Consider the following 17,829-nt stretch of genomic DNA (forward strand, 5'->3'; position numbering starts at 1 on the left):
ATAAGGATAATTCCCCCTAATCATAAAACCCTTAAGAACAAGCTGGGTGTGGTGGCATAAACCTGCAATCACAGTGGCTTGGGAGGCAGGGACAGGAGGATAGCAAGTGCAAAGCCAGCCTGAGCTTTAAAAGCGAGGCGCTAAGCAACTCATTGAGACCCTGTCTCTAAATAAAATACATAAAAAGACTGGGGATGTGGCTCAGGGGTCAAGTGCCCCTTGAGTTCAAACCCCAATACACCTTCCCCACCAAATTTGTAAGAACAAGTTCCAATTAGAACCAGTTAGTATGAGCCAAAGGAACCCAGAATAGTCAAGGCAATGAGTATGCTGTCCTCTGCCGTCAGTTAAAAGTCAAGAGGTGACTCTGGATTTTCCTGGGGCTCCCATAAAACTGGAGGGAAGGAAGGCACACTTCTGAGAAAACCCATTTTCTCCCTTCAGAGTATTCCCTTTTCCATCCCTTCTAATAAACTCATGCCAATTACGAATACTAAGCAACATTTCTAAAATATTTGACTTGATTGCATGACTCAGTGTTTGAAGGAGGGACTCTCCACTGCCTTAGTTTCCTGGAAGGCCCCAGCCCTGTAACACTGTCACCAAAGTTAAACACAGTCCATGTTTCTTCATTTTCTGAGGAGACTAAGGGAGGACAGTATAAAGAGGATAGGCCTGGACACTGTTTTTTGTTCTGTTTTGCTTAAGTTGATTCTCTTGGATTTCATTTCATAATTATATTATTTACACACAATTTTTCTTCCTTTCTCATTTTATGCCGCTTATTTATTGTTTGTGTTTTATTGATCAGAATTTCCAATACATACAAATAGTAGGGTCAGCCATTATTCTTTTTGGTTTTGTTTTGTTGCCACTGCTACTGCTGTTGTCTTTTGAGACTGGATCTTGCCATGTTGCCCAGGGGGCCTTGAACTCCTGGGCTCAAGTGATCTATATTAGCATTCTAATGCTTCAATGCTAATTGATACCCTTTATCAAGCTGAAAAACTAACCTTTCAGTTTAGTAACAATTTTGTTTTTACTAAATCATGAATTGAAAATGTACAATTTTATTAATTTTATAACTAGCTTTTATTATTATTGCCTTTTGGTTTCCCTTCATTAATCTGTTAATATAGTAAATGCTAAAGATAACCCTCCCCAACAATGATCTATTTTTACAGTCCTAGGAGAAATTTTACCAGACCATTAATTCATTCAAAGTAGGAGTTATTTTATTTATAAATTCAATAGCTACATTCATAATATTGTTTTCTCACACTGTTTTTGTCAAATTTTGGAACCAGAGTTATACTAACATAAATAAATGATAATCCTATCTTTTCTGTGTCCTAAGGTTAATTGTCAGTGGCAACTATTACTTTAAGCTACTTTAAGAACTTTCTTATAAAATCATCTAGTGCTTTGTGGGGAAGCAGAGGGATCTTTTACTATATTCACTATATTTTTCTATGGTTATCAGTTTATTCTACTAGTGTACTTCTTGGGGGGCAATCTTGGTTATTTCCAAGCTTTCAAGTACACCATATTCATTTATAATTCTGAAATATTTTTCCTATTTTTAATTATGTCTCATTTCCAATGTGCCCTCTCCCAAAAACAAAAGACAACCTCCTCCGCTATTACCAGACAACCTTAAAATAGTACATTAGATGATCCTTCATTGACATAATATTATCACTTAAAATCCAGTTTACATTAGGATTCATATTTGGTGTTCCATGTTCCATGAGTTTGGAGAAATGTATAAGGACATGTATTCTCTATTACAATATCATAAAAATAACTATTTTTAATTGCCGTAAAAAACACCTGCACTCCAATTGCTCATCTCTCCCTCTCCCTTAACTCCTAGAAACCACTATTCCTTCTCCTCTCTCCAGTTGTTTTTTAATTAATTTATTTATTTTAATTAGGTATGTATGACAGCAGAATGCATTTTGATTCATTATACACAACTGCAGTACAACTTTTCATTTCTCTGGTTGTACACGAGGTAGCATCACACCACATGTGCAATCATACATGTACCTAGGGTAATAATGCCCATCTCATTCTACCATTTCCTGCCACCGTGTTCCCTTACCACCCCTCCCGCCCCTTTGCCCCATCAAAGTTCCTCCATTTTTCCCATTCCCCCCGGCCCATTATGGATCAGCATCTACTTATCAGAGAGAACATTCAATCTTTGGCTTTTTGGGATTGGCTTACTTCACTTAGCATGATATTCTTCAACTCCATCAATTTTAATGCTGAGTAACAGTGTCTCCAGTTTTGATTTTTCAAAATGTCACATAGTTGGAATCATACAGTACATAGTCATTTCAGATTGACTTCTTTCACTTAGTATAACATGCATTTCTGATTTCTCCACTATTTTTAATTGCCTGACGCTCATTTCCTTTTAGCACTGATTAATATTCCACTTTTAAAATTTTTTTCAGTTGTTGATGATCTTTCATTTATTTATATGCAGTGCTGTGAATCGAACCCAGTGCCTCACACATACTCAGCAAGCGCTCTACCACTGAGCCACAACCTCATCCCTTAATATTCCATTTCTGAATGTACCACACTTTACTCATCCATTCACCTACTAAAGGACATCTTGGTTGCTTCCATATTTTGGCAATTATGAATAAAGCTTCTTTGAATGTCCACATACAGGTTTTTGTGTGGACTGAACTTTTCAGCTCATTTGGGTACACATCAAGTAGCACAACTGCTAGATCGTATGGTACCAGTACATTTTCTTACAATAAACTGCAACAGTCTTCCAAAGTGGCTGTGCTATTCTGCATTCCCACCAGCAAGGAATGAAAGTTCCTGTTAGTCTACATTCTCATCTGCATATGGTATTGGCAGTGTTTTGGGTTTCTGCCATTCTAATAGATGCAAATATTTTCTCCTAGTCTATGGCTTTTCTTGTCATTCTCTTAATGTTCCCCTTTTAAAATCTACTGCAGAGATTTTTCTGTTTAATGTATTTTTTGTTCTCTATTTCATTAATGTTTGCTTTTATCTAATCTACTTAGGACTTATTTTTCTCACCCCTTGATTCAAAGGATTGGTTCTACTTCTTCTTCATTCTATTTTTTAACAAAGACACTTAAGACTATAAATTTCACGGTATCCGTTCAGGTGCTTCTCTCATTTGTATGTTCATTATTTAGTTCTAATTATTTTAGTTAATATAACAAGGTGGACAAATTAATATACAAAGAAAATAAACTGCTCCCACAAACCAAGAATAAAGTTAATAGAATATCTTGGATTATTGCTGAAATAATTCAAGATGGTTAAAGAGAACCCAAGAAGGAAAGTGAATTAATTTAAAAAAAATCTGAGGAACTTTAACCATACAGAATATAAATATGACAAGTACAGAAGTAGTATTTTGAAAAAAAAGAGGCTGCAAGTGACTAACAATTTCAAAAAGCATCAAGAGAATGGAAGAAAGGCACACTGAATAAAATAACAATTAAGAATCTTTCAAAATAACAACATGAGATCTCTGGTTTAAAAAGGCCCAGTAGTTGTATCTTCAAAACTCACATCTAAAAATATTACAGTCTATTTCAGAACATTTAGGAATTTCTCTTATAACACTCTTATTTTACCACATATGAAACTGGACTTACTTTGAGATACATTCTAAAGGGGAAAAAACAAGAAACAAACTGCACACCTCCCCAGGAGGATACATAAATAATTAAAAAAGCTTTACCATAAATGAAAATTTAAATTACCATCAGTTTACCATACTGAAAGGGGAAGAAGGCAGAGGAGGAAGAGATACTATAGTTTTGTCTTGTGCAGGGGATGGATATGAATACTAGAAATATTGTTATAAACTTAGTTTTAAATAGTATGTACAAATTAAAAGGATAACTACTAGAAAAACTGAAATAAAATAATACTTTGAATAGAGAAAAGTAAAATTTGATGAAGCAAACAAAATACCCAAGTAGAAGATATAGTAAATCTTAAAATGGCAGTAACATATATAACTTTAGCATAAAATACTGATGCGTTATTAATCTCAGCTATGAAAAGGTATACTTATAGAGTGTTTTTGTTGTTTTTTGTTTGTTTGTTCATTCAGGGGCATGGGGGCATCGTACTGGGGAGTGAATCTAGGGCACTGAGCAAACACACTACCACTGAGCTATATCCCCCCAGCCCTAGTTTTGGGGGTTGTATTTTTAATCACCAATATGTTGATTACAAAAGATACACCTGAGGCCAAATAATCCAGGAAGACTGAATTTTTTTTTAAAGTATCAAAAACTTAAAAAAAAAAAAAGTGTGGCAATGTTACAATATGAAAATTAGTGAATGAGACAAAAAGATATTGCATAACTGGAATCAAACCCAGACCCTTACATATGCTAGGCAAGTAAGTGTTTTGCCACTGAATTATACACTTCTAGCAAGTGCTTTGCCACTGAACTACGTGCTTCTAGCATTTCAATACAGTACTTAAAAGATTCAATTATAAATCCTGAGGTACCCAAGTCATTTTCTTCAGAAACACAAAAACACAAAAATTACAAGGTAAAACCAAAAACAGTTCACAACTTGCATAAGTTTTCCAAAAGCCTCTTATCTTCTAATTCATACTTACCATGTTTAATCACAATATTTAATTGAAAAATGCTTACAGCTCTGTTACAGGATAAAATTCAGAATGTGTTTAAGATAAATATATTAATATAAGACAAATTCTGAGCCAACCTAGTCTACCAAAGGAGTTTCAAATATAACAATGAAAACTCCTTTTCAGTTCATAAGCATGATGATTGGATTTTTCAAGCTGTTGTGGGAAGTGTGCCTCCCTCTAAATCTTTCTGCAACATCAGCACAGTATCCAACATGGATCCCACCATCACTAAAACCACACTCTTTTCCTAATAAAGATATCATAAATAAGCCTAAAAGTAAATGATACCAAAATTAAGAAACACTACTAACTTCAGATAAAATTCTGAAGCAGTCACACCTGATGCATCAATCTGGTCTAGGTAGACAAAATTCCAACTGACAGTAGTACTTCCCATTTCATCCTATCTCACACTAGTAAAAAAAGGGAGCTGAGACTTATTTCAACAAGCTTTAGTCTTGGGCCACTCTAACCAGCAGCTCAAAGGGCAATACAAAAACAGGAAGGGGTTAACAACCCCTCAGACACTTGCTCATTAAAAATCGTGTGTGTTCTTGCTGTGTTGATGGGTTCATGGACACATGTATGTATTTGTTCCTTTTTTTCTCATTCTTAGTATTTATTAACTGTAGTTATTTTTCCTTATCTTGTCTTTTGAGAGTTATTTGGTCTTGGTGTATATATTTTACTTTTTGCTTTGTATTGCTTTCATTTGTTTCTCTGGTTTCCCTTTCTCTCTTTTCTTTTCCTGCTAACACCCAAACTTTGTTTTCTTTCTCCCTTTATTTTCTACTCCTTCCTTGTAACCATCACCTGCTACATCTTTTCTCCATTCTCTCTGTTCACTTTTTCAAACTATAAACTCTTCTGTCTTTCTATCATATTTCCTTATATTAACTATATTTCTAAGACCTTTTAGGAATAATTGGTTTATGTAACTCCTGCCCCCATCATTAATGTTGGTGAAGTTATTACTGTGGTGGCTGGCATAACTGACTTCTGTTTGCTTTAATGCCAGAACTACTTTATGTGTGGGTTTTTTGTTGTTGTGGTTTTTTGATTGATTGTTTGTTTTGCTGTTGGTAATTGCTGACTCTACCATTTCTGGGGTTTGTGGCTTAAAATCATTGTAGATATCATAGTAGGAATCAGATCATTTACTTTAATGCTATATATTGTTTGCATCAGTTGTTGCTATTATTTATTTTGCCCTTTCCATGAGGTCCTGGGAACTTACAGGAAACGCTACAAGTTCACGGGTAGAGAGTCTGCTGCTGAACTTTAACTCAACCAAAATGCTTTAGTTGCACTTTGCTCCACACACAAATTAATGACACTCAAACTTCAGCTGCACTTTAACACAAAGAATATAAGAGACAAAATCCCAAGCTAAGGACCAGGCCCCATGTAGAAATGGCTACAGCAAAAAGAGAAAATTAACACAAAGATTTTGAATACCACAGGTACAAGGGAGGTTGGTTCTCAATCTAGATCACTCTAGGACATTTTGACAACTAAACACTGTGCCCTAAAAAGGCCCACACATAAAAGTAGATGCATAAAACTCAACACAGAAAAATACAAGAAATAGGAAAAAAAAACAAGGCTATGTAACATCTCTTTAATAAAAAATATATTTTTTAGTTCTAGATAGACACAATACCTTTATTTTACTTATTTGTTTATTTTTATATGGTGCTAAGGATCAAACCCAGCACCTCACATATCCTAGGCAAGCGCTCTGTCACTGAACTACAACCCCAGCCATATTCAACACCTTTTAAGGTCCATAATTCACCAGCAACTGACCCCAAAATTTTTGAAGTAGATAAAATATCACATGAAGAATTCAAAAGAATCATTATAAAAATGACAATGAATTCCAAGGAACATAGAAAAGAATGGAATGAATTAAGGAAGACAGTACAGGATATAAATGAGAAATTCGATAATGAGATGAATACTGAAAAAGAAACCAAACAAAGCTTGGAAATGAAAGACACAATAAAATCAAATAAAATATTCAGTTGAAAACCTCTCTAATAGAGTACACCATGCTGAAGACAGAATCTCAGAGCTGGAAGACCATGTAGCCATCCTTGAATATTCAGACAACATGAAAGAAAATAAGGGGCTAGGGTTGTAGCTTGATGGTAGAGCACTTGCATGGCATGTGTGAGGTGCTGGGTTCAATTCTCAGCACCATAAATAAATACACACACAAGAAAATAAGTAACCATGATTATACAAGAACTTTGGAACAACATTAAGAGACCAAATTTAAGAATCACTAGAATTGAGGAGAGGTATGAGAAGTAGGCTAGTGGGACAGATAACCTCTTCAGGGAAATAATTACAGAAAAAGTTTCAAAGCATCAGAATGAGACACCCAGGAACAGGAAGAATTCAGAACCCCAAATAGATAAAATCAAAAAAGAACCTCTCCACAACACATCATAATTAAAATGCCTAACATACAGAGCAAGGATAGAATTTTAGAAGTTTCAAGAGAAAAAAGTTGGAAAATATTTAGAGGCAAGCCAATCAGAATCACTTCTGATTCCTCAGCACAAATTCCAAAAGCCAGGAGGGCTTGGAATGATGTGTTCCAAGTTCTGAAAGAAAGTAACTGTCAACAACCAAGACTGCTGATCCAGAAAAAGGTATCCTTCCAAATCAAAGGTGAAATAAAAACCTTCCAAGACAAGTAGAAACTAAAGGAACTGATGACTACTAAACCAGCTCCATAGAACTTAACTAATGAGAAACGGGATCAAATTAAACATGATCAACAGCATGAATTAATAAACATCTCTCTGTAATAACATTAAATGTAAATGGTTTCAACACTCCAATTAAAGACACAGGCTAGGAGCTGGGGTTGTGGCTCAGCAGTAGAGTGCTCGCCTAGCATGCACAAGGCCTACCTAGGTTCAATCCTCAGCACCACATAAAAATAAATAAGTAAAATAAAGGTATTGTGTCCAACTACAACTAAAAAATAATTTTTTAAATAATAAAAAAAAAGACACAAGCTAGCAGGATGGATTAAAACAAAACCCAACTTTATGCTATTTGCAAGAGATGCACTTAATAGGCAAAGATAGCCACAGGCTGAAAGTGAAAGGATGGAAATTGATATACCACACAAATGGTATATCTGAATCAAGATCACATAGAAAACCTAAGCAGACTTGTAATGAGATAGCAACGGTAACAAAAAGCCTTCCAACAAAGAAAAGTCCAGGACCAGATGGATTCTCAGCTGAATTCTACAAAACCTTAAAGAAGAACCAATGTCAATACCCCTCAAACTGTTCTGCACAGCAAAGGAAACAATTAGGAATAAGAAAACACAACTTACAGAATGGGAGAAAATCTTTGCTAGCTTCTCTTCTGACAGAGGATTAGTATCCAAAATACATAAAGAACTCAAAAACCTTAACACTGGGACTAAGGTTGTGGCTCAGTGGTAGAGCGCTTGCCTAGCATGTGTGGGGCAATGGGTTTGATTCTCAGCACCACATATAAATAAATAAATAAAGATCCATTAACAAATTAAAAAAAAGTATCACCACAAAAATCAAATAACCCAATCAATAAATGGACAAATTTGGGGCTGGGGATATAGCTCAGATGATAGAGTGCTTGCCTTGCATGCACAAGGCCCTAGATTCAATCCCCAGCACCACAAAAAAGTAAATAAATTAATTAGAAATTCGGCAAATTAATATTAAAACAGACACTTCTCAAAAATTTGAAATACAAACAGCCACAAATGTATGAAAAATGTTCAAAATCATTAGCAGTTACAGAAATGAAAATCAAAACTACAGTGAAATTTTATCTCACCCCAGTTAGAATGGCAATCATCAAGATTACAAACAATAATAAATGCTGGATAGGATGTGAAGAAAAAGGAACACCTTTATACTGTTGGTGGGATTGTAAATTAGTACAACCACTATGGAAATCAGTATGGAGGTTTCTCAGAAGAATAGACATGGAACTACCATATGGCCCAGCTGTATCATTACTCAATATTTATACTTATATAAAATTAATATCATTACACTATAGTGATACATGCACACGTAAAATTCACAACAGTCAAATTATGAAACTGCCTATGTGTGAATGGATAAGGAAAAGGGGTTGTGTACATATACACAATGGAGTTTATTCAGCCATATGAAATTATGTCATCTGCAGAAAAGTTGATGAAATTAAGAGACCATTATGTTGAGCAAAAAAAAGTCAAATTCAGGAAGTCAAGGGTTGTATCTTTTCTCCCATATGTAAAAGCTAGAGAGGAAAAAGGAAAAAGGGGTGGGAGTGGGTTAAGAATCTTATGAAAACCAAAGGGAGATTAATAAGGAAAGGGGCCAAGAAGTAAGGGATGGGGAAATAGGGAAGCAGCACTGAAGAGTGATATTGGCCTAATTATATTGCTACATTGTGTGCATGGACCGTCACTATAGTGCTCCAATAAAAAAACATCTGGGGGTATATAGTTCAGTGGTAGAGCACTTGCCTAGCATGGGTAAGGCCCTAGGTTCAATTCCTAGCACAGATTTTTTTTTTAAATCTCACTAGTCCTTCATGAATCCTGGTCAAGCTGTTTATAATATATGCTTTGGAATCCAATAAATCTTTCGGAAAATAGAAAAAAGGAACACTTTTATACTGCTGCTAATTAAATCCCTGTGTTATAAACGGAGATCACTTAAGTTCTAAACCTTAGTCTTCATATCAATTAAGTAGCGATAATAAAACTATCTGGAGGATAAACTCTAATAATGCCCCACAGAGGGTACTCAAAAATTGATAGTTATTAATGTTACTAATGAACTTAGATAGGACACAAGGTGCATGAAACAGGTTACATTCTTGGTATTATCTAACATCTGTTTTACAAAGCTCTGTGAGTTTTACAACCAAACTGGCAATATTTTACACTTATTTCCCCCAATATTGAATTCTCAGTTCCCAAAAAAGGAGTCATATTTATTATAACTAAGATCGCTAACTATAAGGTTGAGAGAATAAATACAAGTTCTACCTCCTTATCAAATGTCCCAAATTTTCAATCTAAGACACAGAAAAAGATAAATGATGGCATTGACAGTTTCCAATCCAAATAATTTTTTCTCTTTTAGAACTAGAAAGATTTTCAAAGAAAATAGAAAAATACCCAATAAATAAGATAGAATCCTACCTGAAATCAGAGAACCACACAAATAGCTGGTTTGGTGCCCAGGAAACACTAGACAACTTTCCAATTTTGTTTTCACTGAATAAAATGTCATTTTAACGCCTAATATGGACTTTTAGGTTTATGAACAAGACATGTTTTTAAGCAATTAAAGGAAGATCTTATTTGTGTGCTCCAAGAATGTATCAAGTGCCGTTTTTCCCTCAATCTACTTTTAATTCTTGGTACTTAAGTAGAGCACTCACTTTCCCTCCAAAATAAGACAATTAAGTCTGAATTCCCTAATACTAAGTTTACTGCAAAGTGTACAGATAAAAAATATAAGAAATTAAAGTAGTTATATTATTTGCACATTGGTTTATTCACATATTAACTCCCTACTTCTTACAAGTTCAGTTCAATAGGCTTTCTCTGTTCTAAATACAAAGCTGAAAATATAGTTCCTTACCTTTCCATTAACTTCTCTTTATCCCAATTGAAGTGGCTAAGGAGTATTCTTGTGATAGTAGCTGGATTCTAAAGAGGAGGGAAAGAGAGTCATTTTAAATTAAATGCATTGTTAAATTTAACCTAGAAGTTCAATAAATGTTAAGTTTCCATAATACTCCACCCAAGTTTCCTTTCCTTGAATATATTTGTATTCCCTTTAAGAATATACAAAATTTTAATTGCAAGGTAAGACTATTTAAAAATATTCCGCCACACTTTCAGGTTTCTATAGGAGTCAAAATAAGCCAAAAGAATAGGAAATTACAAAGTAAGTTACTACACTAAATCAGGCTCTAATTAATTTTTTTTTTTTGCAACTGAGATTTAACAGACTACCAATGAGCACACTAAATATAATCAATAAAAATATCTGAGACTTTCTGTATCAAAGAGTTCAAATGAGTCGAAACCATTCATTCACAGTTAATCTAAATGAAAAATTATCTGTATCATGTAATAATATACAGCATGCACTTAGGCTGCACTTTCACCTTTAGTAGCTATTTTATTTCTAGAACAATAAGCCAACATGAAATAGAACCAAAGTTTATTGCCCTATCATTCAGTGCTGGTAAAAAAAAAAAAAAAAAAAAAAAAACACCTCAATTTCCCACAAAACTAATGTGCTTACTATCTGGGTACTGAATTTTGACTTACAGCACAACCAGGTCTAAGAGTTTAGCAAAAACCTGACTCATTCAAAGATACTAGCACAAGTTACAATGTTAGAAGTGGAACTCAAACCTGAATTGGCTTTTTATTTTTCATATATAATAACAACTTGCAAAGCAGTAGTAGTTTATTCTCCTAGAATAAACCAGAGTCCCAAGCTTCATCCCTAGTACTACCCACCCCTCACAAAAAAAGTGATCTCTATGGACTAAAATTTTAATTTCTCTGTAGTTAGATCAATGTATTAGTTAAGTATCGATTTAAAATAATCTTCTATAAAAATGTCATGAAAGGGATATAAACTGTTGCCAACATTGCCGTTTGTAAAGAAAAGTCACATACATTCATGTCTACTCTACCTCACAAAAAAGCAAAGGACACAGATACTGTTCCACCCACCCAGGCACATTTTCCTAATTTACCTATGTGCTTCTTACTTCTTAGACCAAGACAACTTAACAATCCTTCTTTAACTCAAAACTCCAGAAAAACATCATCAATCTAAAAACTGTTAAAATGTAAAAGAAACCTATGAACTAATCATAAATACATGTTTATTTGTATGAAATCAACTGAGAGAATTAAGTTTAATGGTATTCACTAGAATCATTTCGCTTTAATATGACATCCAGCACACTACATTCTCCTCCACTACATAGTGGGCTTGGGCAAAAATGTTTTAGGAATTGTCAAGAGTCTCAACTTGCAAAAGCAAAAAAAAAAAGAGATAGAGAATGACTTGTTGCCAGTGTGCCTCTTCTGTGTCTTGAGTTCCATTATTAATTTATCAAAACTCACTATGCAAAGTCTTATAAATACCTAGGTTCTATCCTAATAATTTTATTTAATAGGTTTGGGGAAGAGCCTCCTTGGGCTCTTCCTTGCTCAGTACCTGATCTATTGCACTAAACAATTTTTAGATAGTCCCTGTATCAATGGCTAGTCATTTATGTGCACTGCACATAAGGAAAGTTGATGGGGGATCATGCTTACATTGTGTTTATTGTATACTAGGCCCTGTACAAGATACTTTATGTACCTCATTTAATTCTCAAAACACTCTAAGGTAAAAGTACTGACTCTCATTTTTAAGTTTTTTTAAAATACTTATTTTTTAGTTATAGGTGGACACAATACCTTTATTTTATTTTTATGTGATGCTGAGGATCAAACCTAGCGCCTCATACAGGCTAGGTGAACACTCTACCTCTGAGCCACAACCCAGCCCTGACTCCCTTTCTGAACTAAGCACCAAAGGTTACAAAAAAATTAATCTCATGCAGCTGATTGAGGGTATACATTTCTCAAAATTCAAAACTCTACCCTTAAGTGGGTCATTTAGTCACATAAAAATTGTATGTTTACATGTTATTCACAGGGCACAAGACCCCCAATGAACACCTGATACTGTGATACCTCAACACCTGATCTGATAACTGAGAAGGCTATTAAGTGATTAACCAAGCAGAGTGTAGCCAAGGTAAATACACTAGACAAAGGGATGGTTCACTTCTTGAGATTTCAGATTTTATCTTAGTGCCAAGAACAGTGCACAATTTAATTGTTAGGCCATGCACAGTGGTGCATACCTGTAATCCCAGCAACTAGGCAGGAGGATCACAAGTTCAAAGCCAGCCTCAGCAACTGAGTGAGACTCTGTCTTGTTGCCCAGTGGTTAAGCACCTCTGCATTCAATCCCAGTACCAAAAACTTATTAATTGTTCATTTCTGGAACATTTAATATTTTCATACTATTGATTGACAATGGGTAACGGAAACCATGGAGAACAAGCTAAACAGCAAATAAAGAAAAATTACTGCAATGTTCATTTATTTGAAAACAAAACAAATCAATCTGCCTTTTGATTCTAGTCATTATGGAGTATAGCCTGCAAGGAGCTAATGAACCTTATGCTGAATTTGTAGATAGGCTTATTCAAACAGCTACCAGAGTTTTTGGGAATACAGAACAAGCAATGCCATTACTAAAACACCTGGCTTATGAGCAAGCGAATCGTTGGTGCAGAGATATCATTAGACCATGGAAACATGAAGATTTAAACACATATATTAAATTATGTAGAGACATTAATGAACAAGAGCAAGTTGTGGCAGCTGCAGTAAAACAGGCTTTAGATGCCAGAGACATTAATGAACAAGGGCAAATTGTGGCAGCTGCAGTAAAACAGGCTTTAGATGCCAGGCCAAGAACATGCTACAATTGTGAACAAACAGGACATTTTAAAAGGAATTGCCCCATTGGAGGAGGGTTTAACAAAACTAGGTATCAAAGGAGTAGAATACCAGGTATTTGCCCACGATGCCGTAGAGGGAGACATTGGGCTAATGAATGCCGTTCTCAAACCACCATAGAGGGTACTCCATTATCAAAAAACGAACAAGGACCAGGTGTTTATCCACGATATCTTGGAGAAAGGCATCGGGCTCCATTGCCAAAAAATGGACAGGGGGGCCCAATGCTCCGGGGCCCAAAACCACAAATATACGGAGCACTGGAGGAACCCAGCAACCCCATCAGGGTAGTGCCCAGGACACATTGTCCATCAGATCCCTCATCAGACAAACCAGAGGGAGCGCAGGGTTGGACATCTGCGCCTCCGCCAGAGCAGTACTAACTCCAGAGATGGGAGTTCAAATCATTCCCACAGGGGTGAAAGGACCGCTTCCCAAAGGAACAGTAGGCTTATTATTGGGACACAGCTCTTCTACTCTAAAAGGACTTATGATAAGTCCTGGGGTAATTGATCCCGATTATGAAGGTGAAATAAAAATTATAGCCAGTTCTCCAAAGGGTATATCAGTAATTTCACCAGGAGATAGAATAGCACACTTACTAATAATACCCAGCCTACATGATAAATTTTCCAGTCGTACTGTAGAAAGAGGTTCCAAGGGATTAGGCTCCACAGGTGTAGATTGGGCTATGCTTTCTTTAAATTTAGATTCTCACCCCAAGCTAAAACTAAATATTCAAGGACATGAATTTAATGGGCTACTGGATACAGGTGCAGACCTTAGCATCATCTCTCGTCAAGAATGGCCAAAACATTGGCCATTACAACAAGCCACTCAAACGCTTCGAGGCCTAGGAGTGGCAACTAATCCCCATAGAAGTGCAATGGTATTAGATTGGAAGGATCTTGAAGGATGTGAAGGAACTATACAGCCACATGTATTGGATCATCTTCCCGTAAATTTATGGGGACGAGATGTCCTAGATCAATTAGGTTTGACATTAACAAATAACATCAACCAAAATGCACCCACTATTATGACTAGACAAGGTTTTAGGAAAGGAAAAAGATTAGAAAAACAAGAACAAGGTATAGCAGCACCAATACAAATAGATCAAGGAACAGACAGACATGGGTTGGATTTTCAGAAAGGGCCACTGAGACAATAAAAATTACTTGGAAATCAGAAAGACCAGTATGGGTTCCTCAGTGGCCCCTGACTAAAGAAAAGGTACAAGCAGCCCATGACCTGGTCAAACAACAATTAGCAGAAGGACATATACAACCTTCTGTATCTCCCCATAATACTCCCATTTTTGTCATCAAAAAGAAATCTGGTAAATGGAGATTATTGCAAGATTTAAGAGCCATTAATAATGAGATGGTTATTATGGGACCTGCTCAATCAGGGATTCCTCAGTTGTCTGCTTTGCCAAAAACCTGGTATGTTTTAGTTATAGATATTAAAGATTGTTTTTTTTTCAATTCCAATTCATCCTGAGGATAGCCCACGTTTTGCATTTACTATCCCTGCACTGAATCATGAAGGTCCTGATCAGAGATATGAATGGAAAGTACTCCCTCAAGGGATGGCTAACAGCCCAACTATGTGTCAAATTTATGTTAACAAAGTAATCCAGCCACTTAGAAATCAAAATCCTGAACTACAAATATTTCACTATATGGATGATGTATTATTAGCACACAAAGATAAAAACACATTGCTAGAATGTTATGCCACACTTACAAACTTATTAAAAAATTATAATCTAGAGATAGCAATAGATAAAGTACAATTAAATTTTCCAATTAATTATTTAGGAGTTCTATTATCCTCAACCATGGTCCGTCCACCAAAAATTCAAATACGAGTAGATCAACTCAAATCACTTAATGACTTTCAAAAGTTATTAGGAGACATAAATTGGATAAGGCCTTATTTAGGTATACCAACAGGAGAGTTGGGACCTTTATTTGATATCCTAAAAGGTCCATCAGATCCAAATTCACCCCGAATGTTAACGCCTGAAGCAAGAAAGGCATTAAAAATCATTGAAACATATATGGAAAATATGCATTTGGATAGAATTGATATAAGTTTGCCTTTATTATTTATTGTACTACCAACAAAAAATATTCCTACAGGAGTATTTTGGCAAGAAGGTCCATTATTATGGATACATTTATCTTATTCTCCTAACACTATTCTTACTAGGTATCCTGAGGCTGTAGGACAATTAATACTCAAAGGAATAAAAGCAGCAAAGGGAGTGTTTGGAATTTCTCCCAATAAAATTATTACTCCATATACTATGAATCAAATCGATGAGTTAGCTAATGAGTTAAATACTTGGGCAATAATCATGTGCAAATCTAATGTTTCATTTGATAAACACTTACCATCTAATCCTTTATTGTCTTTTTGGTCATTGCATCCTGTAATTTTTCCAAAAATGACAAGAAAAACACCTATCATGAATGCTCCAAATATATTCACTGATGGGTCAAATAATGGTACAGCAGCAGTCGTTACCCCTGATCAAACTTTTACATTTTTAGTACCCAAACAATCAGCTCAAAAGGTAGAGCTTAATGCAGTTTTACAAGCTTTTGTGATGTTTAAAGATTCTGTATTTAATTTATTTTCCGATAGTCAGTATGTAGTTAATGCTATAGTATCTCTTGAAGATGCTGGTAGGATTTCCCCTTCTTCTACTGTTTTCTCTTTGCTTTCCACTATACAAAGTCTAATCTGGGACAGAAAAGATCCATTCTTTATAGGACATATCAGGGCACATACAGGATTGCCTGAAGCCCTTAGTTTGGGCAATGATTTAGCAGATGAAACTACACATGACATACATATTTTCTCTACACTAGAAGAAGCTATACATTTTCATAAAAAGTTCCATGTCAATGCTAATACTTTACAAAAGCGTTTTAAAATAACTAAGGAACAAGCTAGACAAATAATAAAACAATGTCAAAATTGTGTGACCTTTTTACCACAAGTTAATCTTGGAGTCAATCCTAGAGGATTGATACCTAACCATATTTGGCAGATGGACGTCACACACTTGCCAGAATTTGGAAAATTAAAATATTTGCATGTTACAGTTGATACTTCTTCTGGATTTTTGATGGGCTCCCTTCATGCCGGAGAAAAAACTAAAGATGTTATAGCTCATTGCTTACAAAATTTTGCCACTGTGGGTGTTCCAAAACAGTTAAAAACAGATAATGCCCCTGGTTATACTTCTACCTCTTTTAAACAATTTTGCTCAACATTTGGCATTACTCATATAACAGCAATCTCATACAATCCACAGGGACAAGGCATAGTTGAAAGAGCTCATCAAACTATTAAAATGTACTTATTAAAGCAAAAAGAAGGAATTGGGAAGGGGTATATATTCCCCAAAGATAAACTTAAAATAACCCTTTTTACTCTAAACTTTTTAAATTTGGATTCATCAGGACTTAGTGCTGCGGAAAGGCATATGTGTCCAAAAAATGTGCATAAGCCCAAGGTACTTTGGAAGGATATTCTAACAGGACAATGGAAAGGTCCTGACCCAGTAATTGTCTGGAGTCGGGGGTCTGTTTGTGTGTTTCCACAGGGAGAACAGCAGCCGATTTGGATTCCAGAGAGATTAACCAAGGTCCTGACCCAGTGATTGTCTGGAGTCGGGGGTCTGTTTATGTGTTTCCACAGGGAGAACAGCAGCCGATTTGGATTCCAGAGAGATTAACCAAGGTCCTGACCCAGTGATTGTCTGGAGTCGGGGCTCTGTTTATGTGTTTCCACAGGGAGAACAGCAGCCGATTTGGATTCCAGAAAGATTAACTAAAGCGATTTCTACAGACCAAAAAGAAGATGATTTGGCTCAAATCCATAACAACTGATATCCAAAACTCCAGTTTGGCTATTCTTACATCTGCAACAGAACCAGGATGCTTTTTTCAATATCTATTTTATTATTGCCCTTTGCCATATCATGAAGTTCTATTTTGTTTTTTGAGCTCATACAGACCTAGGTTAATGTTTTGCTGATCCGTTCTATTTTTTGACTATAGAGTTTTTAAACATTGCAATGGAGATTTCACCTGTAAAAAGTTATAAGGCCTTTACTATAATGTTATGTGTTGTATGTATTATATTATGTGTGCACACTTGTGTTTTGTGTTATATGTTTGAATGTATGTATGTCCATATATCATATATGATGAGCGCTCATGATAAAATGGATCCAAATATTTTTTTTTCACGTGATTTATATGGTTTAATTTAAATTGGGTAAACAACTGTTGAGGATTGTTTTAATATGTAAACAAAAAAGAAGGTTAACAGATCTGTTTGTTTACTTTCACCTTTCCTTTTCATTATATTTAATAATTCTCTTAAAGATAATGTAAATTGTTAAGAAAATTGTTTTCTTTTAGTGCCGGTGAAGACAATGTAAATTGTTAAGAAAATTGTTTTCTCTTAGTGCCTTCTGTAATGTTACATAATT

The 17,829-nt window shown here is 35.3% G+C and overlaps 1 protein-coding gene and 1 non-coding gene across 2 annotated transcripts in view; one reads left to right on the plus strand and one right to left on the minus strand.

The window, feature by feature from the left end:
* Positions 1-17,829, minus strand: part of Arih1 (ariadne RBR E3 ubiquitin protein ligase 1) — a 132,496-nt gene that overhangs the window by 67,660 nt on the left and 47,007 nt on the right. Inside the window, exon 2 of the mRNA XM_046428100.2 lies at positions 10,348-10,415. Within this exon, the coding sequence (XP_046284056.1) occupies positions 10,348-10,415 (68 nt within the window). The remainder of the gene's footprint in view (positions 1-10,347; positions 10,416-17,829) is intronic.
* LOC124081774 (small nucleolar RNA U13) lies at positions 4,796-4,897 on the plus strand. Its single transcript, XR_006848115.1, has one exon. It is a non-coding gene; the product is annotated as a small nucleolar RNA U13 (small nucleolar RNA).

The sequence above is a fragment of the Marmota monax genome, unplaced genomic scaffold, assembly GCF_021218885.2.
Source record: "Marmota monax isolate L192 unplaced genomic scaffold, Marmota_monax_Labrador192_F-V1.1 WCK01_AAM20220418_F8-fsc00111, whole genome shotgun sequence".
NCBI lineage: Eukaryota > Metazoa > Chordata > Mammalia > Rodentia > Sciuridae > Marmota > Marmota monax.